Here is a 27,753-nt window from a genome sequence, read left to right on the forward strand (position 1 = left end):
TATTGCTTTTGTAACTTTACTTAAAGCAGGCAAATAGCACTTATAATATATTTATAACTTATAACATAAAGCCTTCTTACTTTTTACACTATACAGCACTTATTTGATTAACTTTATTAGCTTCTGCTGTGTTAAAATTGGATGATTCATGTGTTATAATGCAGCATTATACTCTAAAGTATAACTATGAATAGGGGAAGCCTTATAATGTATTATAACAATAAAATATAGATATTCCACAGACACTTTGTTCTTAATTGGCATTATCATCATAAACACAAGCACTGACAACAGATACTGTATGTGCTCACCTTTGATTTGCACTGACTGTGAATCTGTGTAAATGTGTACATAGATACAGGTCTTCTCTGATGTATGGATTTTAAAGCGATTCATACTTATATTTTAGTACGCTTTTTACATTGTCACTAATAATACTTAGGTACAAAAATTGATCTTTCTTTTTTGGCAATATCATGAACTATAAACACTGATATGTCGAATTTTTCCATTTGTTCTACATCGATGAAAGAACAACCGAACTGACAGAACTAGACTGAAATATAGATGCAAGTAGCAATTACGGGGACAAGCACACCAACTACACACCAACTAATTACGACTTTAAGAAAAGAAGCATAAAAAACATAGGAAGAATCGCTAACATTACAATACAGTTAATATTAACTTTTGACCAATAGGAGGCGCTGTCACCAAATTGATGTGATGCTGTCAGGGTGTGGACACAATTACACATACAAAGTTTCATGTCAATACGGCAAAGCATTGCAGAGATATAGCCTCAGATCCTTATTGGCAATGTTGACATGAAATTTGTTGATGCATTTCACAACAACGATTTGGTTTATTGAAACGATTTTCATAACTTTGTGTCATGAGTGTCCCTAGATGATACACGCAAAATTCCTTGCAAATCAGACATACGGCTTATAACCCAAGGAATATAAAGAGAGCAGTCAGGATGATAGGCCAAATTAATCAGCAATTATACACATTTTATTACAACTTTAGACCACAAGGTGGCGCTGGCCCCAAACTTTATAGGTACCCTCAAGGCTTGGCCCCAGTGACACATACCAAATTTCGTACTGATCCACCAATACGTTTGTGATCTACAGCAATTTAAGACAAAATTCAAAATGGCCGACACCCAATATGGCCGACATGGGAAAATTGGGCATCTTTTGACTCGGTACACCCCAAGGAATCTAAAGAGACCATGATTTTAGGCCAAACGATTCAAAAGTTATAAGCAAAAATAGCCATTTTCATATTTCCTGACCACTAGGTGGCATTGTGCCAAAACTGTGCAAGTACCTTCAGGTCATGCTTGTGATGACACATTAAAGGTTTTGTGTCAATATGCCAAAGCGTTGCGAAGATACAGCCTCACGTCTATTTTGGCATGCTCGCCATTGAATTCATTGATGTGGTATCGAAAACAGTTTGGTCTATCATCATGAATTCCATAACACTTTTTCAGGAGTGTCTATAGATGATACTTTTAAAATTTTGTACAAATCGGACACAAGGTCTAAGAGGAGTTAGAAAAAGTAGGTTTTTCTGAAAATTCCAAATGCTGGAAAATCTAGTCGGGCGGAAATTGAAACCGTGGTATTCGTTCGACTCGGCATGAGCCAAGGAATTGCTTCTAGGCCTTACGGCTCAAAAGTTATAGGTTGAAACATGTGTGCAACTTTGAATTCTTGGTGGCGCTACAAGGTATGAGTTAGAGACCCCAAATTTGGGTCAGTTACATTTGAGAATATCCTCTATCAGTGTGCCAAAATTCACAACTTTATTATGTATGGTTCTAGGGGCTGCCATATACTTCAATGGCAGAATAATAATAATAAGAACACTAACGATTACAATAGGTGCCTACACACCTTTGGTGCTTGGCCCCTAATGTAAACAGATACACAGATGAATATATAGTACACTACCAGTCAAAAGTGCTTTTAAAACAGTATTGAAGGAGTTTCTATGTATGCTGGACAGCTGTTGACTGCTTTTAATTCACTGTTCATTAGAAAAAATACATTTTCAATTCAAATTTTAGTTTTGTAAAGAAATTCATCCGCAGGTACAATTTATATTCATCTACAAAAGTAATTTGAAGCATTTAAGCACATAATGATGGATCAAAAGTTTTTTAAGATTAACAAAAAACATAAATTGAGTGAAGCGTGTCCAAACTTTTGACTGCTATGTGTGAACACTGTAATGTGGCACAGTTTCAGTTTGGTTTAAATGGCACTTTGAATATGACTGATTATTTCATGTAACAGAGTCGTGATTCATTTACTACAAACATCAAACATCACACGTGTACAGGGACATAAAGGGGGTCGCAGTGGAGACCTGTATGATTGGTCTGGTCTGTGGTTTCCACGTTTACCAGATGCCACTGGAGCGGCCACCAGGGGGCGCGAGGATTCGAGCAGAGGACCTCTTAGGAATGTGGTCGTCCACTTGGGTGCCTGAGAAGAAACATCACAAACCCACAATCCTCAGTACAGAATTCAGTGGGACAACCAACGACTGTCTCGTTATATTACAAAAAGGGAATATGTTATTTGCAGTCTAGAGGGAATATGTTTAGGTTGGTAATTTAAAGATAAGATTCACCTCACCGGTGGTTTATTTGCAGTGTCACATACAGTTTGTGGGTAAATTTAGTATGGATTTTGGACTCTTATTTTTAAAATGGTTTCCCTTGATTGTTCCCAGCTGTGTATTGTGACCCTTGTTAGTTCTTATATATATTCTTATAATATATATATGTATATGTATATATTGCCCTCGTTTATTGTTTATTTTTTATCTTTATTAAAAGCCTACATTTAGATCCTCTTTCTCTCGTCTTGAAAATTAAAGTAATCTGATTATAATTTTAGAGAAGTAGTTGGTAATTTGTAGTCAGTAACTTTTTTTGTAACTAACCCACCACTGTTTATTTGGAATAATCAGAGTATTATTTACAGGAATAAATCATAACTTCTTTAAAATTGGTTTTCAAACAACATTTATACTCTTAGACCGTTGTTAGATAACCATGGCCAGTTATATTGTTTTTCAGAACTAAAACTGTGGTAAATGCCATGCCTAGTGGTATAAAAAGTCCTTTGAAAGGAGAGCAAACTTGTAACTCTAAAAACTAGTGATGTTTCATTCATGAATGAATCAGTCTTTTTGAGCTAATCTTTCAAGTGAATGAATCGTTCTCTTTTACCTTCATACACTGACTCATATTTCACATTCACTGACGTCTCTTCCTTTCGAAGCCAGTGAGCTCTATTTTGAAGCATGAGACTTCTTTGGTGGCTTTTCATGCCTGTAAATAGCATTCGAATTCATGAACGAACTGAACTCGAATTTTTCCATTTGTTCTACATCGATGAAAGAACAACCGAACTGACAGAACTAGACTGAAATATAGATGCAAGTAGCAATTACGGGGCCAAGCACACCAACTACACACCAACTAATTATGACTTTAAGAAAAGCAGCATAAAAAACATAGGAAGAATCGCTAACATTACAATACAGTTAATATTAACTTTTGACCAATAGGAGGCGCTGTCACCAAATTGATGTGGTGTTGTCAGGGTGTGGACACAATTACACATACAAAGTTTCATGTCAATATGGCAAAGCACTGCAGAGATATAGCCTCAGATCCTTATTGGCATGTTGACATGAAATTTGTTGATGCATTTCACAAGAACAATTTGGTTTATTAAAACGATTTTCATAACTTTATGTCATGAGTGTCCCTAGATGATACACGCAAAATTTCTTGCAAATCGGACATACGGCTTATAACCCAAGGAATCTAAAGGGAGCAGTCAGGACGATAGGCTATTTAATTAATCAGCTGTTATAAGCAATTATACACATTTTATTATAAATTTAGACCACAAGGAGACTTCTTTGGTGGCTTTTCATGCTGTAAATACTGATTATAGTGTGAGCCAACAGCATTCGAATTCATGAACGAACTGAATGTACTGGTAAACTCGTTTGCGAACGAAAAGAATGAATCACTCAGTCATCTCGTTCATGAACGAAGATCTGCTGACCGACTGAACGAGAGGAGCCATGGAGTCAATCGCATTTAACAAGAAGAGAAAGGGGTGAAATGCATTAAGACAAGTTTATATATATGTACAAAACATAATCCCCAATTTATTAATGTGTAAAAATGACTGAAGACCGTTCAGTAAAAATAACATGAATTACGAATGGACATGTTGTGCTTTGGTACACAGTGTAAGATATCGGTAGGCTTTTCTCGAACTTTTTCTCTGTCTTGGTAAAAGTTAAGCCCAGCATTTGACAAAATATAAGAAAAATAAGACCTGCAATTTGTGGAAAAACAGTTTTGGTGTTTCAGCTCTATTTATAAATTGTCTTTATACATTTGTGGACATGCAGATTCCATTTGTGTTGCTTTGTTCTGCTTTTAAAGACTGACTTTAGCGTAAACCAATAGCATTCATGTGCTGACTGTGAAGGAGCATATCATCGGTTTGACCCACTGAACGAATACACCACTTCACTGAACCAATCGGTCATTTCACTCAGGAACAAACTGAATGTACTGGTGAACTCGTTCGCCAACGAGATGACTGAATCAGTCATCATGAACAAGGATCTGTTAACCGGCTGAACGAGAGGAGAAGCTGCATGTCATTCATTCAGTTCATCAATCTCGTTCAACAAGAAAAGGTGCAGGATGAATTATGAATTAAAGTGAGTGATGACCACACATTACAATGACATACGGATTATATTGAAACTCATAATTATTTTTTAGGACAGTATTGCTGTCTTTTTTTGTATAGCTTGATAAAAAGTCATGCTCAGCAGTTCACAATATGATCGATATGCTATATTGTCTTTTGTGGGGAAACACATGTGATGCTTTAACACTGCAGTGCTGAACAGTCTCATAGACCCCGTTTCCACCTGGAATTAAGATGCGTTTCAGGTGATCCAATCACACGTGGTTAGCCCTATATACGATGCTAATCTGTCCTGTATGCATCCCGGCAGCAGTGAAGCACCACTCCTCATCTGTCAATCAAACGCTGCCCTAAAACAAGAGTTTAAACTTTGCCGTTTATGAGCGGCTTTATTAAAATTTAAAAAAGCGGATACAAACACAAGCACAAGCACGTGAACTTCACGGATCTTCTTTAGTCTGTCTGATATCAACACAGAAAAGAAGCACGAACACTTGAAGCTCCTTTAATACAGGTACTCCACTAAAATAATGTCGCGTTTGTGCTTGGATAAAATTTCAAACGCATCTGGGAGAAACAGCGCGCCATTTTTTTCGTGCTTTCTTTGTGTTTTCTGACTTTATTTATTGTGACAGAGTGATTGATGTATGTCATCATGAAACAGAGACTCTCCCCTCCAAATCCGAACACAAGTGGTCACAGGAGATGCATTTATAAGTGACCAGGTGTAATTAGCCATGTGTCTCACCTGACCACATGTGATCGGATCACCCAAAACACATCTTAATAACAGGTGGAAATAGGGCCATAGTATGTTTTATGACACGCAAATTGTTCCGGTCGTGATTGACTCCAATTCAAAACGTAAAAGACGGTCATTTGGCAACATCTAATGGTGCAAAGGGGTCATTTGAAGAAATGGTCAAAGAACGAATCTGAACGAATCTTTTTGGTGAATGGAATTTAAAAGACTCGAGTCACTGAGATGAATCTAAATCCACCACTAGTAAAAACTAGAAGTCTCGTTGAATCTTGTTGAAGTCTGTGGAAACATAATACAGTCAAACACACACCTGACAGACTGAAGCTGGACTCGTGCAGGTCTCGCATGCCTCCGTGTCTGGTGGTCACCCGCATGGTAACGTCGTCCTCTGGAGGGGCGGAGTCCTTCTTGCCAGAGTTGGCTACAACAGAAACGTCCCCGGAGTATGGAGCCCTATCCACTCTTCGCAGGGCCTGAGTCTGACACATGACATGTGATAATAAATACTTGATGAGTTGGCATAACTTCAATGTATTCTTCTCATGAACAGAGTGTGCAGAATCTAGACAAAGAGTGGCGACTTTGAAGAAGCTCAAATTTAACATATGTTATATAATTCTCATACTTCCATTTGGGTTATTTCAGTTTTCAGTTACTCTATTATACTAATATTCTAAAATACTAAAGAATGGGTAGGTTCTATGTTAGTGTTTTGTTCAAACCAGGGACTGAAAAAGTTCCAAGGAACGAAAACGGTAATCGAAAACGAACAAATATGTATGCAGAACGTAACCGAAAACTCCCTTTCAAGTGTTCCGGAGTGAATTAAAAATTCTTTTTTGGTAATAATCGTTCCGATTATTTGTTTTTCATATAACCAAAGTCTAAATGGTTTATCACAGTACATTTCCAAAGTTACATGACCTTCTCTCTTTATAGTTGAACATGATGATTCTGAAGGAAACTGCTGCATCATACATTTCTTTGCTTAAATGCACGTTGTGGATGAAGACTCCTGTGACATGCTGAAAACCTTTTACACAACTGTATATAATTACTACATATACATGCATGATTAAAGGTACTGTAAGCTATTTTTTCATGGGAAGGTATGCAAAAATGTTCCTTCTCCCTGAAAGATATTACTGTAATAAGTGTCGTGAGATATTCCACATGTCTCTGTGACAGCTCTAGACTCTGTAAACAGCAAATAAAGATGTGTCCACGGTCTCTGATGCTTTCTGCCTGTCAATCATTTTTGCGTTCTCATAATATTGTAGTTTCAGTGCATTATTGAGGCTTAATGCCATTTTTATGCCATGTTGTTCATAACAGTTGTCAGCTGAGGGCGCTATTTTGCCGTTTCTGCATGATGTCGATCTTAATAAAGCTCATTTGGTATGTTCTGAGGGCGGGGTTTTGGAAAGAGGGGGTGTGGCTAATCCGGCGGCTCAGTCTTGTGGAAGTTGAATGGCTAAAATTGCTTACAGCACCTTTAATCCAGATTAGGTAAAGGTTAGGTAAAAAGTACATTTCTCAGTTGTTTCCAAGTCTCCACTGAATTATTGTTAGATATGATGCATTAATACAGATTTGATGCTGCCGGGTTTTGACCGAGAAGCAGATCCGTAATTCAAACAAAACTTTTAAATAATTATTACACTGGGGTGAGGCAAGTCAAGTAATATTCATTTGTATAGTACTTTCACAACACACATCTTTTCAAAGCAGCTTTACAGGAAATCATGCATTAACAGAAAATGAAATCTATAAAGTCTTAGAGTCATTGTGTAGTTTGATTAAATATGGTGTAAATTGTGTATAAAATAAATAATTAAATAGTTAAATAATAACTGTATTTATAACCCCAGTGAGCAAGCTGATGGCAACTGTGGCAAGGAACACAAAACTCCATAAGATGTTGATTAATGGAGAAAAATAATCTTGGGAGAAACCAGACTCACTGTGGGGGCCAGTTCCCCTCTGACTAACATCATGAATATAATGCCAATATTAGTTATTTATGTGTAGTGCAGGTCATGGTTTAAGATTAGTAAACTAAGTAAGTGTTAAGGGTCAGTGTTTAAATAGATTTTGTAAGAACTGTAAGATTAATGACTAATATCTTTGAAGTTCATCCTGAATTAACTGCAGAAGTTCACATTGATGCATTGTCCTTTGTTAGTTGTCTGATGAAGGCTTTTGTTGGCAATTAAATGATAGTCTGTGTATTCCATTATAAGAGTGTAGTCCATCAATAGACAAAGGTGATGCAGGCAGAGATCAGTGAGGTGCATCTCAGTTCAACCGGCAGGTCATTTCGGTGAGGTTCGGTGAGGTCCATCCTAAATCCAAGGTTCAGGCAGTGGCATATGAAGTATTCGATGTTTTACAGTTGGAGTTGGCATCAGTTCATCCTCTGAAGTCCATTGTAACAGACTGAAGTGATGTCTGGCTGGCACCGGCTGCTATTAGTCGTCATCACTCAGAGACACATAGCAGTGGAGTCCGACACCAAGCAGGAACGGAGCTGGATCTGACCGGTTCTGGTGACCACATGGTATGAATCCCGAGGTTGAGACATGGAAACAAATTGAATAATATTAGCATAGATGCCATTCAATTTATTGCAGAGTTATAGATCATGATAAGTATTTCTGGTTCCAGCAGACCTAACTAAAGCAGCCTAATTGTGAGTTGATGGATAAATTAGGTGTATGTCTGCCTAAATATGAGTCTTTAGTCTAGACTTAAACTGAATGAGTGTGTCTGCGTCCCGAACAGTGTGAGGAGTTAATAATATTAAGAAGAGGTTCTGAGATTACAGGGAATACCTCTTTTAAGAGCTTAGTTGGTATTGGATCTAACATTCATGTTGTGGCTTTTGATGTTTCGATAAGTTTTGTTAGCGCTTCATGACATATGACAGTGAAGGATTGAAGTTGCTCGTGAGGAAAATTATGAGATACTTCTTTCTCTCAAACTGGTGCCTCTGGCTCCCCTTTATCTCGCTCTCCTGCTGATCAGCTGATTCAGTGCCGGCCGTGCACCATCACAGTCCGGCCACGCCCTCCTCCTCGTCACAATTTGCAAATTCACCAAGGAAATCAGAATAAGGCCCGGGTAATCTATATACTGTAGCAAGGGCAAAAGATGACAGAGATTTTTTTAATTGTATCTGACGGTGTCACATTAAGCATTATTAGTTCAAAAGATTTAAACTTATATCCTGTCCTCTGAGTAACACCAGAAACTTCACTGTAAATTGCAGCAACACCTCCTCCTCGACCCTTCAGACGAGACTCATGTTTATAACAGTAAACTGGGGGAGTAGATTCATTTAAACTAATATATTCATCTGGTTTAAGCCAGGTTTCAGTCAAACAGAGTGCATCCAAACTATGATCTGTAATAATTTCATTTACAATTAATGCTTTGGTTAAAAGAGATCTAATGTTTAGTAGACCTACCTTTATATGATGTTTATCTTAATTTTTTTTGTGTTATTTTCAAGTTTTACCTTAATCCAATTTTTTCTAAATGATTTAGTGAGAGTTTTGTGTTTGGTAGTTCAGGGAACAGACACAGTCTCTATATGACATTTCGGTGATACAGTCTCTATGTGTTGTAGTTTATGTGACCTGTGTGACGTCTCAAGGCAGCTAGCAGACGTTCGGATTAACCAGTTTGTCTTCTTCCTGACCTGGGCCCCAGTTAGTCAAATACTATCACTATTAAGACTATGAGCCAAATTACTAGAGAGGAGAGCGGCACCTTCCGTGGAGGAATGGAGTCTGTCTCTCTTTAACAGGTCAGGTCTACCCCAAAAACTCTTCCAATTGGCTAAAAATCCTATGCTATTCTCCGGACACCACTCAGACATCCATCCATTCAGTGACACTAATCTACTATAAACCTCATCACCACGACGAGCAGGGAGGGGGCCAGAGCATATTACAGTGTCTTACATCGTTTTTGCAAGTTCACACACCTCTTTAACATTATCTTTAGTGATCTACGACTGATGAAGCCGGACATCGTTAGTGCCGACATGAATAACAATTTTAGAAAATTTACGTTTAGCATTAGCCAGCACTTGTAAATTTGATCTGATGTCAGATGCTCTGGCACCCGAAATGCATTTAACAATAGTGGCTGGAGTCTCTATTTCCATGTTCTTTACAATAGAGTCACCAATAACCAGGGCACTTTCAACATGATTCTCAATGGGTGCATCACTGAGTAGGGAGAATCGATTGGAAACCCTAACAGGAACGGGAGAGTGGTGTTGCTTTGCTGAGTGAGCATGCTGCCGAGACGTCACCCAAACGCCCTGCTGCAGGGGCTCTACAGCCGGAACCAAAGTGTGTGTGTTGCTCGCTGTTCTACCTGCATCCGAAACAGTATCTACCAGCTTCTCTTCTCACTGACCTCCACTAGCGTTCGGATGCATCTCTCTAACTCATTAAACTTCTCTGTCAACCTGACTAATTTCTTACATTTATCACATGTAAACCCCTCACTGCTGACGGAAGAAGCTATAGTAAACATGTGGCATGCAATGCAGGAAGTTATAATATGACCGTATGCCATGACTTACCACAAGTGTTTGTTGTTGTTGTTATAGTTGTTCTTGAGAGGCGAGGGTTTGAGATTGATGTGAATCCTTCACGCAACTGTTTGCTATTGTTGTATTAGTTCCTGATCAGCAGATTGATGCAATAATCCGTGTAAAACACAGAGGAGAAAACGAATGCATGCAGTCGAAATGCAAGATGTAGACAAGAGGAAAAAAGAAAAGAAAAGAAAAAAAATGAAGCACGCGGTAAAATGGCAAAGGATAAAATGCAGGAAGGACATGCTTTAAGTGCTACTTAAGAGAGTCGCTGTCCGTATAGGTCAAGTGCTGAAATGTGACCGTATAGTGCTGTTCATCATTGTAACTTCATTATATTTGTGCGTAACTTTAAAAACATTTGTAATTTACGTCGCTGGAAATATTTAAAAACATTTTCTAAAATGTTCAACCCAATTCACCACATAATTACATTTAGTTTTGCAATCATTTTGTGCAGAACGTTCTCCAGTCTTTCTATACACAAGCTTCGTTCATCAGGTGTGCATTTGTAATATTATGTTTTCACAATTTGCTCTGTGGGTCGAGATTCAATTTTCCAGGATCAATGAAGACAGGGGAAGCCCTGTGTATGATCACGCTAATCACAAGCATTAATTGAATATAACAAGGTTAACCGTGTTATTGCGGAAAGCAAAATAAGGAGACATGTGGAAGCTGCGCTGTAGTGACATTCACCACTCAAAGGGATGACTGCTTTTTACTCCCAAAAGTGATAATGGTAAACAAAATGCTACAAAACATGTGTGGTGCCATACAACATGTGGTGCGGGCGAGGGCGCCTTTGGGTGTCGGAGAGGAAGAAGAGACGAGGATGATGAGCAAATATATACAGACAATTTTCATGCATGGCAGCAAGAACTTTTCTCCCGAATTTTTATTTATACTGTTTTCTGCAACAATCATGCCACCACTTTGTTGTTACCAACTAGTCCACAAATAACTTTATTTATAATTAATTTATCTGTTCATCCATTACTGACTAACCATTTAATGCATTTATTTTTATTATTATTATTAGCCATGTCGATTTAAAATAAAAATAAATAAATCACATATATCCTGTTATTAAAGTCTCAGCATAGAGTGCAGCTGTATTTATTTTTTATTATGTGTAATTTTGCGATTGTCCTGCAGGTGTCTGCATAAGTCTATGTCCTTACGATATTTTTAGCGCTCTACGATTACTCCAGAGCACTCGTAAATCTACGAGCATTTTTAAGTACTACTTAAGTCACAATGGCTTTGGGAAACAGGCCACAAAACTAAGATGAATCGTTAGATGAATTCTACGATCTACATAGGCTTGTGATGCTTTTGGGAAACGAGGCCCGGGTCCCTTTTTTTCTTGGGAGATCTGGTATCACTGCAACTGGTATATCACCCACCCTCAGCACAGAGTACAGTCATTTAAAAAAAAAAAGAAAAAAAAAGAACGTTATTAACCATTCTTTAATTTCGTTCTAACCGGTAACCATTTGGAAAGAAGGCATATGAAAAATGACTATTCACCTTTTCTCTCTGCAGCATCTTCTTGTACAGGATATCGGGGAACGCTCGGAGAGGGCAGAACTTTCCGGAACCCTCGGCGCACATGAACACACCGTTCTCGCACACTAGACGACCGCGGCTGATGGTTACCAGAGGAACGCCATGACAGCGCTGGTTCTCATACAGGTTGAAGTCTCCGCCTTGAACTTGAGTGCTGGCAGAGATCGTCCTGCAGATGTGTATGAGTGTGTGTGTGTTGATTAAAATGGGCGGGGCTTAGCTGTCCAAAAGTCATCTGTATTTGGTCAGGTATCCCCATGTGTTTGTGTTTGTTACCTGGTGGCATCTGGATCCCAAACCACCACATCAGCATCGGCTCCTGGAATGATGCGTCCCTTCCGCGGGTACAGATTATAGATTTTAGCAGCGTTAGAGCTTGTCACGGCCACAAAACCATTCTCATCCATCTTACCGCTGACCTGAGGGGCAGAAGACCAATGAGAGTGTCTGAATGTTTGTGTGTGTTTTTATGATATTCGGTTGTCTAGAGAAAGCAGAAGAGTTGTGTGGTGTACCACTCCTTTCTCCCAGATAACACTCATGCGATCCTCCACACCAGCTGCTCCGTGAGGGATCTTGGTAAAGTCTTCTTTCCCCATCGCCTTCTGCTTTGTGCTGAACGCTCGGTGATCTGACGCAACCACATTTATGATGTCACTAAGTACAGAGGAAAGGCATCATCATACACTCGCATGTCAGAAACAGGACAGAAGATGAAACTTCTTATCAAACTGATGACAGGAGAGGAATGAATGACAGATGGAGATGGGCGGGGCTATTAAATGATTGGCCAATGACTCTTGAGTGTGAATGGTGCGTACTTGCCCAGCAGGCCCATGAGGTAGTCAGGTGTGTTGGGGTCGAGGCGTAGGGGTGGAGCTATGACGTGAGCAGCAGCGTGAGCCCAGTCCTGATGATAATAGTGCATCCCGCTCAACACAGAGTGAGCTACTGTAGTCTCTGCATGAACCACCTTATCTGCACACAGTCAATATACAGTACGCTTTAACCCTTTAAGCTCTGAGAGTGTTTTTAAAGATTTCCTGTTGCAGTGGCATACCCAAAATTAAAGGCTTATAACTTGACAAAAAAAAAAACCAACAAAAAAACAAAAAAACAAGAAGGGTCGTGTGTTTGGTATCATTGTAAATAAAATTTGTAATTTTTTTTAAAATGATATAGATTATGATACATTCTGAGACTCTTAGCCTAAGAAACTGCTGAAAATGCACACAAAAAATGTAGCCAAAAATGAACTTTTTTTTCTTATTTGGCATTATATATCTCAGGGTGTAAATAAGGTGGCTCCGAAAAACTTCTGAGCTTTTGTTTTGTTCCCAATCATGTCAACTGTATCTGAGAAAAATTTTGTGTTGATACGAAAAAGTAAAAAAAGTTATAGCATTACCAAAATAATTTATCCTAGTGTCCAAAAGCCTCTCCAAACAAATAAAACATAATAATTGTACATAAGAAATAATTACATATGCAAACACAACAATGACTAAAGGTTTGCATAGCATGCAGACATGATTTTAGTAATGAGATTTCACTGAATGAGTTTCATTCTGTGTCATTTGAGTCATCATTGAGTCTGTGTCATGTATTTGGCGCCATCTCCTGGTGGTCATATGTAACATTGTGCTTCATGTGGATTATCTAACGATCTATGCATCTGATTATCTTGTGTGTGGACTCGTTTGAAAGATAATCACCTCCTCTAAGTAATGCTGTGTGATATTATATGTTCCGTTTATGTGTCGTAAAGTTATAAGCAAAAACGTGGCATTTAGGCAACACCAACATAATTGTCAAAGACGTATACTTAGCTATTACGCGCTATATTTGTGTCTGTGAGTAAAACAAATAGGCTGGTTGTATTCTACTCTTTGAGATCTTTCCAACAACATATGACACATGGCTATTTGATAAGTCTGATGTTATGACTGATCTCAATAATATGTAAAAAATGTTTTAATAAATTATCACAACACATCTGATTTGTCTGCAAATTTCAAAGCACTTGTTCAGTTTTGGTCATAATGTCTACATGCATTGGAAAGTAGAGCTTCTAAGATTTCAAACGATACCTATTTTGGTCAAGACTGTAGTTATTAATATTTTGATGAATATTTTTTTTTCTCGCTGGCCCATCTGAGATTAAAGGGCTAAAACAGCTGTCAAAAGGAAAAATAATTTCAGTATTGATTGCATGCTTTCCATAGAAAAATGTTTACCGAAAAAGACTTATTTTTTTCATCTTGTTCTCGTTGAATAACTGATAACTCACCCTGCATCCTGGCAGTTGCAATGACATCAGCCGCAGAAATGCTGGACACATTCACCAAATACACTGGACAGTGAGCCTGCAGTGAAGAACAGTGTATGAGTCTCACACACACACTCTCTCTCTCTCTCTCTGTCTCTTCTGTCTATATTGTTCTCACCCTGCTGGCGATGGTTATGGCCCGGTTTGTGGCTTCTGCCTCCAACTACAGACACAGACACACAGACAAACAGACATCAGTTATAATAACAAGATCAAACACAGACCTCAAATGAAATGTAAACACACAAACTCTTTTCTCTCTCTTTTACCTCCTCTGGTCGACTGATCTCTATACCCTCAGGACCACCGATGCCCAGATCTAATGCCTCTTTAGCACCCTAAACAAATACAATAAACACAACATTAAAGAGGTTTTACTCCACAAAACAAAAACAAATGTATGTATTATCTATGTGCATAATACTGTGTCTGAATCTATATCTGCATCAAATAATTACAGGTGTTTACTTTAAGTAAGCAGCATTTGAGACACACTGATCACACTTGCGTTCATATTTTTTATTTTCTTATAGTGTATATGCTGTTCACTCACCTACGGAGCCCCTTAGAGGACAGGGCAGGAATTTTTTTCTGAAACAGTTTTGCGTGCCCTTGCAATAAATTTACCATGGTTTTACATGGTTACTGACGCACGGAGTCACGTGACCAATCACCATGGCGTCAATTTCCGTGAACTGCTTCTATGGGCGCAGCACCAACAAAAGTGCTTTATGTAGGAAAGGTGCATTTCAAACTGTTCTGAGACCAGTGCAGACAGACAGCACACTGGAGGTTAAGTCATAAAGACTGTTTATAAGAAGATATTGCTTTTGTAACTTTACTTAAAGTAGGCAAAGAGCACTTATAATATGATCACATCATAAAGCCTTCTGACTGTTTACACTACACAGCACTTATACTATGAATAGGGGAAGCCTTAATGAGAAGTCATAACTTATTATAAGGTGTATTATGAGAAATTATGAATTCAGTATAATGCATTTATAATGTCTTTACAATGCATTATAAATATGGGCTTCATAGAAAGTGTTGCCATACATTTTGTTCATAGTGCAATAACTAATGTTAACATTTAAAACTTTTGATTTAAAAAATGTGTATATGTTGAAATTAATATTAACCAAGATTAATAAATGTTGTAAAAGTATTGTTCATTGTTAGTTCATGTTATCTTATTTTAAAGTGTTACCATAATATTACTAATGTAAAACCATAATACCCATATGATTTTTATTACTATAGTTTTCATTTTCCTGTGTTATTAATATGGTTTCACAACGAATATCATAGTTAAAATACGGTTACTGTAGTAAAACCATGGTAAATTGATTGCAATGGCATGCAAAACTATTTCAGAAAAAAATCCCGCCCTGTCCTTTAAGGGGCTCCATACTCACCTCCACTACGAGCTCTCCATTCTCAGCGTGAACACGAGCGACGGCTCCGATGTCTTTACAGGTGTGCAGCACCTGATACAGCTCAGAGTCTTTCAACATCATCAGATCTTTATACGCCATAAACATTTGGAAAGAGTTCACACCCTTCTCACCCACTAACACCTCCATCTCCCTGCGCACCTAACACCACAAATATCACAACAGAGGTCAAGAAACACGATCACATTATAGAACAACAGAACAATAGATAGAACAATAGAATGACAGATAGAAAAATAGATAGAATGATAGAATGATAGATAGATAGATAGAACAATAGATAGAACGATAGAACAATAGATAGAACGATAGAACAATAGATAGATAGAACAACAGATAGAATGATAGAACGATAGAATGAACAACAGAATGATAGAATGATAGATCGATAGATAAATAGAATGAACAACAGATAGATAGATAGATAGATAGATAGATAGATAGGTAGAACAATAGATTGAATAAAAGAACAATAGAACAATACATAGAATGACAGATAGAATGATAGAACGACAGATAGAATTATAGATAGAATGATAGAACGATAGAATGAACAACAGAATGATAGAATGATAGATCGATAGATAAATAGAATGAACAACAGATAGATAGATAGATAGATAGACAGATAGATAGATAGATAGATAGACAGACAGATAGATAGATAGATAGACAGACAGATAGATAGATAGATAGATAGATAGATAGATAGATAGAAATATCAATAGATAGATAGATAGATAGATAGATAGAACAATAGATTGAATAAAAGAACAATAGAACAATACACAGAATGACAGATAGAATGATAGAACGACAGATAGAATTATAGATAGAATGATAGAACGATAGATAGAATGATAGAATGATAGAATGAAATATAGAACGATAGATAGATAAATCGATAGATAAATAGAACAACGAACGAATGAATACTATGATAGATAGATAAAACAATAGATAGAATGATAGATAGAATGATAGACAGAACAATAGAATGATAGCTAGAACGATAGATAGAACAATAAAATGATAGACAGAATGATAGATAGAATGATAGATAGAACACTAGATAGAATGATAGATAGAACGATAGAACAATAGATAGAATGATAGATAGATAGATAGAACAATAGATAGAACAACAGAACAATAGATAGAACGATAGATAGATAGAACAATAGATAGAACAATAGAACGATAGATAGAACAACAGAATGATAGATAGATAGAACAATAGATAGAATGATAGAACGATAGATGGAACGAATGACAGAACGATAGAATAATAGATAGATCGATAGATAAATAGAACGAACAACAGATAGATAGATAGATAGATAGATAGATAGATAGATAGAACAATAGATTGAATAAAAGAACAATAGAACAATACATAGAATGACAGACAGAATGATAGAAGGATAGATAGATAGAACAATAGATAGAATGATAGAACGATAGATGGAACGAATGACAGAATGATAGAATGATTGATAGATCGATAGATAAATAGAACGAACAACAGATAGATAGATAGATAGATAGATAGATAGAACAATAGATTGAATAAAAGAACAATAGAACAATACATAGAATAATAGATAGAACGATAGAATGATAGATAGAATGATAGAATGAAATATAGAACGATAGATAGATAAATCGATAGATAAATAGAACAACGAAAGAACGAACAAACGATAGATAGATAGAACAATAGATAGAATGATAGATAGAACAATAGATAGAACAGCAGAACGATAGATAGAACGATAGATAGAACGATAGTTAGAACAATAGATAGAACAATAGATAGAACACTAGTTAGAACAATAGATAGAACGATAGATAGAACGATAGAACAATAGATAGAACGATTGATAGAACAATAGATAGAACACTAGATAGAACTATAGATAGAACGATAGATAGAACGACAGTTGGAAAGATAGATAGAATGATAGATAGAACAATAGATAGAACAATAGAATGATAGATAGAACGATAGATAGAACAATAGATAGAACACTAGATAGAATGATAGATAGAACAATTGATAGAATGATAGTTAGAACAATAGATAGAACAATAGATAGAACACTAGATAGAACGATAGATAGAACGATAGAACAATAGATAGAACGATAGATAGAACAATAGATAGAACACTAGATAGAACTATAGATAGAACGATAGATAGAACAATAGATAGAACACTAGATAGAACACTAGATAGAACGATAGATAGAACACTAGATAGAACGATAGATAGAATGATAGATAGAACGACAGTTGGAAAGATAGATAGAATGATAGATAGAACAATAGATAGAACAATAGAATGATAGATAGAACAATAGATAGAACAATAGATAGAACACTAGATAGAATGATAGATAGAAAGATAGATAGAAAGATAGATAGAACTATAGATAGAACAATAGAATGATAGACAGAATGATAGATAGAACGATAGATAGAACACTAGATAGAATGATAGATAAAACAATTGATAGAATGATAGAAAGATAGATAGAACTATAGATAGAACAATAGAACGATAGACAGAATGATAGATAGAACAATAGATAGAACACTAGATAGAATGATAGATAGAACTATAGAATGATAGATAGAATTATAGATAGAACAATAGAATGATAGATAGAACGATAGATAGAACTATAGATAGAACGATAGATAGAACGATAGATAGAAAGATAGATAGAACGATAGATAGAACACTAGATAGAATGATAGATAGAACAATTGATAGAACGATAGATAGAAAGATAGATAGAACTATAGATAGAACAATAGAATGATAGATAGAATGATAGATAGAACAATAGATAGAACAAAATATAAAACAATAGATACAACGATAGAATGATATATAGAATGATAAAATGATAGAAAGATAGATAGATAGAACAATAGAAAGAACAATAGAACAATAGATAGATAGAACAATAGATAGAACGATAGATAGATAGAATAATAAATAGAACAATAGAATGATAGATAGATAGAACAAAAGATAGAATGATAGAACGGTAGAACGAAAGACAGAACAATAGAATGATAGATAGATCAATAGATAAATAGAACGAACAACAGAAAGATAGATAGATAGATAGAAAGAAAGAATAATAGATAGACAGATAGAACAATAGATTGAATAAAAGAACAACAGAATAATAGATAGAATGATAGAACGATAGATAGAATGATAGAATGAAATATAGAACGATAGATAGATAAATCGATAGATAAATAGAACAACGAAAGAACGAACAAACGATAGATAGATAGAACAATAGATAGAATGGCAGAACGATAGATAGAACAACAGAATGATAGATAGAACAATAGATAGAATGATAGAACGATAGATGGAACGAATGACAGAACGATAGAATGATAGATAGATCGATAGATAAATAGAACGAACAACAGATAGATAGATAGATAGATAGATAGATAGATACAACAATAGACTGAATAAAAGAACAATAGAACAATACATAGAATGACAGATAGAATGATAGAAGGATAGATAGAATTATAGATAGAACAACAGATAGAACAATAGAACGATAGATAGAACAACAGAATGATAGATAGATAGAACAATAGATAGAATGATAGAACGATAGATGGAACGAATGACAGAATGATAGAATGATAGATAGATCGATAGATAAATAGAACAAACAACAGATAGATAGATAGATAGATAGATAGATAGATAGATAGATAGATAGATAGATAGATAGATAGATAGATAGATAGATAGATAGATAGATAGATAGATAGATAGATAGAACAATAGTTTGAATAAAAGAACAATAGAACAATACATAGAATGACAGATAGAATGATAGAAGGATAGATAGAATTATAGATAGAACAATAGATAGAACAATAGAACGATAGATAGAACAACAGAATGATAGATAGATAGAACAATAGATAGAATGATAGAACGATAGATGGAACGAATGACAGAATGATAGAATGATTGATAGATTGATAGATAAATAGAACGAACAACAGATAGATAGATAGATAGATAGATAGAACAATAGATTGAATAAAAGAACAATAGAACAATACATAGAATAATAGATAGAACGATAGAACGATAGATAGAATGATAGAATGAAATATAGAACGATAGATAGATAAATCGATAGATAAATAGAACAACAAAAGAACGAACAAACAATAGATAGATAGAACAATAGATAGAATGATAGAATGATAGATAGAACAATAGATAGAACAGCAGAACGATAGATAGAACGATAGATAGAACGATAGTTAGAACAATAGATAGAACAATAGATAGAACACTAGATAGAACAATAGATAGAACGATAGATAGAACAATAGATAGAACACTAGATAGAACTATAGATAGAACGATAGATAGAACACTAGATAGAACGATAGATAGAACGACAGTTGGAAAGATAGATAGAATGATAGATAGAACAATAGATAGAACAATAGAATGATAGATAGAACAATAGATAGAACAATAGATAGAACACAAGATAGAATGATAGATAGAAAGATAGACAGAAAGATAGATAGAACTATAGATAGAACAATAGAATGATAGACAGAATGATAGATAGAACGATAGATAGAACACTAGATAGAATGATAGATAAAACAATTGATAGAATGATAGAAAGATAGATAGAACTATAGATAGAACAATAGAACGATAGACAGAATGATAGATAGAACAATAGATAGAACACTAGATAGAATGATAGATAGAACTATAGAATGATAGATAGAACTATAGATAGAACAATAGAATGATAGATAGAACGATAGATAGAACTATAGATAGAACGATAGATAGAACGATAGATAGAAAGATAGATAGAACGATAGATAGAACACTAGATAGAATGATAGATAGAACAATTGATAGAACGATAGATAGAAAGATAGATAGAACTATAGATAGAACAATAGAATGATAGATAGAATGATAGATAGAACAATAGATAGAACAAAATATAAAACAATAGATACAACGATAGAATGATATATAGAATGATAAAATGATAGAACGATAGATAGAACAATAGAAAGAACAATAGAACAATAGATAGATAGAACAATAGATAGAACGATAGATAGATAGAACAATAAATAGAACAATAGAATGATAGATAGATAGAACAATAGAATGATAGATAGATCGATAGATAAATAGAATGAACAACAGATAGATAGATAGATAGATAGATAGATAGATAGATAGATAGATAGATAGACAGAACAATAGATAGAACGATAGAACAATAGATAGATAGAACAATAGATTGAATAAAAGAACAATAGAACAATACATAGAATGATAGATAGAATGATAGAAGGATAGATAGAATTATAGATAGAACGATAGAACGATAGATAGAATGATAGAATGAAATATAGAACGATAGATAGAACAATAGAACGATACATAGAACGATAGATAGAACAATAGATAGAATGTTAGAATGATAGATAGAACGATAGATAGAACGATAGATAGAATGATAGAATGAAATATAGAACGATAGATAGAACAATAGAACGATAGATAGAACGATAGATAGAACAATAGATAGAATGTTAGAATGATAGATAGAACGATAGATAGAACAATAGATAGAATGACAGAATGATAGATAGAACGATAGATAGAATGATAGAATGATAGATAGAATAGAATGATAGCTAGAACGATAGATAGAACGATAGATAGAACGATAGATAGAACACTAGATAGAACGATAGATAGAACGATAGATGGAAAGATAGATAGAATGATAGATAGAACAATAGAATGATAGATAGAACGATAGATAGAACGATAGATAGAAAGATAGATAGAACTATAGATAGAACGATAGATAGAACGATAGATAGAAAGATAGATAGAACTATAGATAGAACAATAGAATGATAGATAGAACGATAGATAGGACGATAGATAGAAAGATAGATAGAACTATAGATAGAACAATAGATAGAACAAAATATAAAACAATAGATACAACGATAGAATGATATATAGAATGATAAAATGATAGAAAGATAGATAGAACAATAGAAAGAACAATAGAACAATAGATAGATAGAACAATAAATAGAACAATAGAATGATAGATAGATAGAACAAAAGATAGAATGATAGAACGGTAGAACGAAAGACAGAACAATAGAATGATAGATAGATCAATAGATAAATAGAACGAACAACAGAAAGATAGATAGATAGATAGATAGAAAGAAAGAATAATAGATAGACAGATAGAACAATAGATTGAATAAAAGAACAACAGAATAATAGATAGAATGATAGAACGATAGATAGAATGATAGAATGAAATATAGAACGATAGATAGATAAATCGATAGATAAATAGAACAACGAAAGAACGAACAAACGATAGATAGATAGAACAATAGATAGAATGGCAGAACGATAGATAGAATGATAGATAGAACAATAGATAGAACGATAAATAGAACAATAGATAGAACAATAGATAGAATGGCAGAACAATAGATAGAATGATAGATAGAACAATAGATAGAACGATAAATAGAACAATAGATAGAATGATAGATAGAACAATAGAATGATAGAACGATAGATAGAACACTAGATAGAACGATAAATAGAACAATAGATAGAATGATAGATAGAACAATAGAATGATAGAATGATAGATAGAACAATAGATAGAACGATAAATAGAACAATAGATAGAATGATAGATAGAACAATAGATAGAACGATAAATAGAACAATAGATAGAATGATAGATAGAACAATAGATAGAACGATAAATAGAACACTAGATAGAATGATAGATAGAATGACAGATAGAATGATAGAACAATAGATAGATAGATAGACAGACAGAGACAAACAGACAGACAGACAGACAGATAGATAGACAGACAGATAGATAGACAGACAGACAGACAGATAGATAGATAGATAGACAGACAGACAGATAGATAGATAGATAGATAGATAGTGTTTTAAACACATGCAGTACCTTTGGTCCCCACCAGGTGACGCCCATGTGCAGGGCGTAATCACAGCAGGTTTTAGCATCAGCATGAGCGCGGCACTTCTCATACGCTTCGAGCAGTGACGTGTCTTTCTCTGGAAGAAGGTGAGCCAACACCATAGTAGTGCCACCCAACAGCGCCGCCTACAGGAACAGACAGCAACTGAACATTTGAGATGCTCATAGTCAAAGGTGTGCGATTAGCTTAGAAAATCATGAGTCAGTGAACACACGCAAAGACAGAAGGACAAAGTGAAGAGCTCAATACACAGCATGCTGCTTCAGTTGTAAGTGAGTGGAATACTAAAATGTGTGGCTAACCCTAACTCTAACCCTAACCTCTATAAATATAGTGCAGGAGTCTTTTATGGTGCTTTTATGATATTCACAAATTTCTATGTTTGTGTTCCAGCGAAATAAATTACAGCATACAGGTTTGGAACAACATGAGGGTAAGTAAATAATGATATAACTATCCCTTTAATCTCTATTTCATATGCTATCTTTGGCTTTGGTGAGAGCAGGTCTTTTTCAGAAAACACGGTGACGCCAACCATTACTATGGTAACAGGGTTTCTATAGAAACAGGACGGTCAGGGGGTGAGTGTAATAGTGTCTCTGTGTGTGTGTGTCTGTCTAGGAGATTTTAAAGAGAGCTCGTTTTTGATTTTTGTTTTCAGTGAGGAAATCTGATGTCAAACGGACTTCACACCAACAGCTTTAATGTGAAAATATCCTAAAACAGAACTGACGTAAACTCCAGTCCCAGATCAGATGAGAATGTGGGGCTGATAGGCCAGAATTTTCCAAACAGCTGCAGTGGGTGTGTGTGTGTGATCATAATTCCATAACAGCTGTTGTTTCTGTGTGAGCGGTGTGGCATTTGTACTATAGCACAAGAGTATATGTTTGAGTACACAAGAATGTGCTGTAACAGACACAAGATTTAGACCATAAACAAACTCTATGCATTTACATAAATAACCCTAACCATGAACCCATTGATTCTCAGTGTGTTAATGCACAGTGAATATATAAGAATGCATTTACTAATGTTAATGAATAGAACCGTATTGTACAGTTATAACAAAATAAAATATTACAAAATGTATATTAAAATGAAGCGAACTGACCCACAGATGTGTTCATGTTGAAAGTTATTCAAAACAACTAACACATTTTTTTTTTTACTTTTGAGGGAATAATGTCTCAATGTCCACATATGTGGACATCATGTTAATCAGCGTGCTGACGGCCAAAAAATTAATGCATTTTTAAAGCGGCATATCAAATGAAACTAGAGACTCTACTCTTTACACACAAACAGGTTTCAATTAAAAAAGTTCAAGAGGTTTTTTATCAGAGGCACTTTTGTTGGCTCTACAGTCGTAGAAGCGCTTCACAGAAATCGCACGAAATGTTGATGTGTCACATGACTTGGTGCGGCAGAAGTTTAACCCTTAAATGACAGTCTAGAGTCTTATGAACAGTATTCAGTCGGTTTTTATTTATTTAAATTGTGCGTTGCATATAGCGAAGCCAAAATACAACGTCCACGCATGTGGACGCGGGGTCACACGAATTAACCCGCCACACGGTTAAATGTAAATGTTAAAAGTTATCGTTAATAATTAATTAGTCTATGGAAAAAATTAATGAGATTTTTATTTCCGGAACCACTCTGATTTGCGTTTGTTATGGGTCTCAGTCTCACCTTGGTTCCGCTGTAGAAGTCGTCTTGTGTGGTGGCGTTCATGAACGTCTCCTGCAGGTGCACGCTGGCATCAATGCCGCCTGGTATCACCAGTTTACCCGATGCGTCAATCACTTTAGCCCCGCCCGGAATCATCAGCTCACGGCCCACCAGCTGGATGACTCCATTCTCAATGTAGACGTCCGCCTCCTGAGTGACATCATCATTCACGACCCGCCCACCTTTAATGAGAATCTTCATAGTGCTCGAGCCAGAAGCCATTATACTGGAGAGAGAGAAATGTTTGGTATGGTGTATTAAATACAAAAACACACTCGCTTGATGTTGCTGCATGAAAGCGACTTTTCCAGTGTATATTTTTCCATGACTGATAAATATTTGACAGCAGTTTTTCCATTATTCACTGAGCTATTTCCACACACATGCATAGCTTTGTACCGTACATGGGAGAATCTTGTCCCAAAATATACATATTTTAAATATTTTTTATAAGGAAAGCCTTTTTTTGTGCATTGTGACATACTTTTCATGACAATTAAGCACATTTCCCCCACAAATTCCCATTTCTGTAATGCATTCAGACAAAACACTATGCCATTATTAAATAAATAAATGCCTATAAATAGATTGTCGCCCTATTGCTCTATAAGAGACGTGCATGTGTGTGGTGCATGTGTGTGTGTGCATGCAAAAGTGGGTCATCTTGTATTTAAAAATTCTGCTTTGCATATGCATGTTGCAGTATTATCGTACAGAACATAAATAGATCACACACAGCATGCATGAATGCACACACACAGCACTCAAAGGGTGTGACTAATACAACATTGTTTTAAGCAAACACACAGCAGGAGTCATGACATCAGTGAAAATCCACTGCTACATTATGTATGTGTGTGTGATCATGCGTGCTGTGTGTATGATGTGAGATGGAGAAAAGCAGTTGGCGGTCCAAACTCAAACTGAGTAGCTTTGCTCCAAAACCTAGTGAGCTGCTTCGCTGCCTATTGTCTACATATGGGGCAACTGACCTTTGATTGAGCAGCCCGACATGACAATTTCTGACTCAGCCAATGGCATGAGTTTGGAACAGGACTATGTGTTTATGTGGATTAATGTTGGCGTATATTGTTGATTACCACAAAAAAATATTTTGACTCGCCCCTCCTTCTCTTTAAAAGAAGCAAACATTGAAGTACTTACAATGGAAGTTAATGGGGCCAAATTTTAGAGGGTTTACTTATACTCTGGTGCATTTTTGGGCAATTTTTCACACTCCAATTTAAAAGCTCACCATTCACACATACTGTTGACTAATTGCAAAAAATGTGTCAAATTTATCAGAGAACCGCCCAAATAATAATTAAAAAAAAGACTCCAATTATTCATAAATAATATTGTATGTTTATGATCTTATTACTTTTTTTTGTTGCTGTCCTAACTTTGTAAACATGTAATTCTGGTAAATCACCTTCCATCACAATATACAGATCTGAAATGTAGGTGGCGCTCAAACACATTTTAGCCTTCACAGATGTGCTCGTCCATAGACATTCAGTCTAATTTTCAGTTCAAGCACCACCCCCATTATTTCATTGAATATCTCGGCCTCTGAGTGGACTAGAAGCTCAATCTAGGTGTCATTAGAAAGCTGAGATCCTCCCCTTTGTGATGATATATTCAATAGTCATCAATAGTCAAGAACTTATTTTTCTGATGATTTGTTTTGCATGCTTTTCCTGTTGGATGGCATATTTTGTTCTGGACATCTAAGATATAACATTGAATTATTCAGCCAAGCAAGCGCACAGACAAGTAAAAAACTGCCTATTTTTTAGATAACTTCCTAAGGTAAAAGCAAATATAACGTTTTTAGCTATTTGGGGCTTACAGCAGCAGTGATCGCTACATAAAAAGACGTTTGTATTTGATGACTTACAGAAATCATATTTTACTTTGTGATTCTTTTGAAAATCTTTTGAACTGTGGTATTAAGGCCATAAAATAAACTATACAGTCGCATTCCTGAGAATGAGAGCTTTCATTTGATATATGACTTGTCCATTTATGTGCTATATGAAGGACTTTTATTTTCATATAAATATTTCTATCCCATTACCTCTAGGGGGCGCTAATTTTCAACACGAATGTTTTAAGGCCTTATTTTGTTATTTTTAAGTAACATAAACGCAGAAATGATAATTATCTATGAAAAGATCAGACGCTAAGCTTTCAAATGATACCTCATATGCCTGACTTATGTATACGGAGACTTAAACATTTTAAGCGTAAACTTTTTTCGCGATATAGCGCCCCCTTTGGAGCCACTGGCGGGTCAATAAAGTTTAAGGGGTTAAAGGCAGAAATATGAAGCTTATAATTTCATAAAAGCATTAACATTAATTCTTCTGTTAAAACGTTGAGCTGTAAAGTTGTTCAAATCGTTGTTTTTACAGTCGTTTTAGGGTATTAATTTTTACGGCATTAAGTCATCATAGCAACATAATGGTAAAATTGGCTATAATTTCATACAGAAAAGGTTAGTAAGTGATTTTATCACACTAAAATCATGTTAACACACATATTGTTTACGTCTTGTTGCTATACTATTGAAACAGTGAGTATTTTAACGTTTACAAATTGGCTCCATTGACTTCCATTGTATGTGTCTCACTGTAACACAGATTTTTGAACCCTGAATATTCCTCTTATTCTTATATTATTATAATATTATTATTCTCAAACACACACAAACACAGAGGACGATGATGTTGTCACATTTATGTTTGTCTAACTATCTCTCTGCACCATCATGTCTCCATCCCTCCTTCTGCTGCATTCTGTCATTCATTTTTAATCAGAATTTTATATTAATATCAGTCTATATCATCAGTAGCGCCTATTACAATATGAAAATATCATTTTCATAATAATATCATACTTAAATCAGTCGTTTATAGCCTAAATAGTTCGCATGTCAATTGCTTGAATTATTTTTTTTACTTAAAAAAAATAAAAATACAAATTTCCAAAATTGTAAACGAGTAATGAAACAACACAAAGAACATCAATTATAGGCTAAAATTATAAATATATTAAATAAATAGTAAGCCCACGTTTATCCATCAAACCCCAAATTCACAGAAATAGCCTGTTATTTATCTTATTTCATGACACTAAGATTAAAAAGGTCCAAACAGGTACATACATAGTGGAATATCACATATTAAACACATTTTCCGCTGTGACATACCGTATTTGATGATTTTTCCTCCCGTTGTGCACCCGCTCCGCCGCGAGCCGATGACAGCTGCCACTGAGCGCGAGCGTCAGAACGACAGACGAGCAAACCAATCAGAGGCCGAGTTCAGCGGGGCGCTGGAGGCATTAGCCAATCACATGGAGCAGGAGGAGGGATTTGAGAAATC

General features: G+C 35.5%; 1 protein-coding gene across 1 annotated transcript; it reads right to left on the reverse strand.

Moving 5' to 3' along the window:
• LOC127435190 (dihydropyrimidinase-related protein 5-like) lies at positions 1 to 27,646 on the reverse strand. The gene is made up of 13 exons (XM_051688455.1): positions 27,579 to 27,646; positions 24,326 to 24,590; positions 22,597 to 22,755; positions 15,470 to 15,649; positions 14,321 to 14,389; positions 14,170 to 14,214; positions 14,013 to 14,088; positions 12,544 to 12,700; positions 12,238 to 12,379; positions 11,999 to 12,141; positions 11,684 to 11,891; positions 5,846 to 6,014; positions 1 to 2,504 (listed from the first exon to the last, which is right to left on the reverse strand). Exons 2-13 carry the CDS (start codon positions 24,584 to 24,586, stop codon positions 2,419 to 2,421), a joined length of 1,695 nt encoding a protein of 564 aa, XP_051544415.1. The 5' UTR covers positions 24,587 to 24,590; positions 27,579 to 27,646; the 3' UTR covers positions 1 to 2,418.
• Positions 27,647 to 27,753: the final 107 nt, after the last annotated feature.

The sequence above is a fragment of the Myxocyprinus asiaticus genome, chromosome 45, assembly GCF_019703515.2.
Source record: "Myxocyprinus asiaticus isolate MX2 ecotype Aquarium Trade chromosome 45, UBuf_Myxa_2, whole genome shotgun sequence".
Classification (NCBI taxonomy): domain Eukaryota; kingdom Metazoa; phylum Chordata; class Actinopteri; order Cypriniformes; family Catostomidae; genus Myxocyprinus; species Myxocyprinus asiaticus.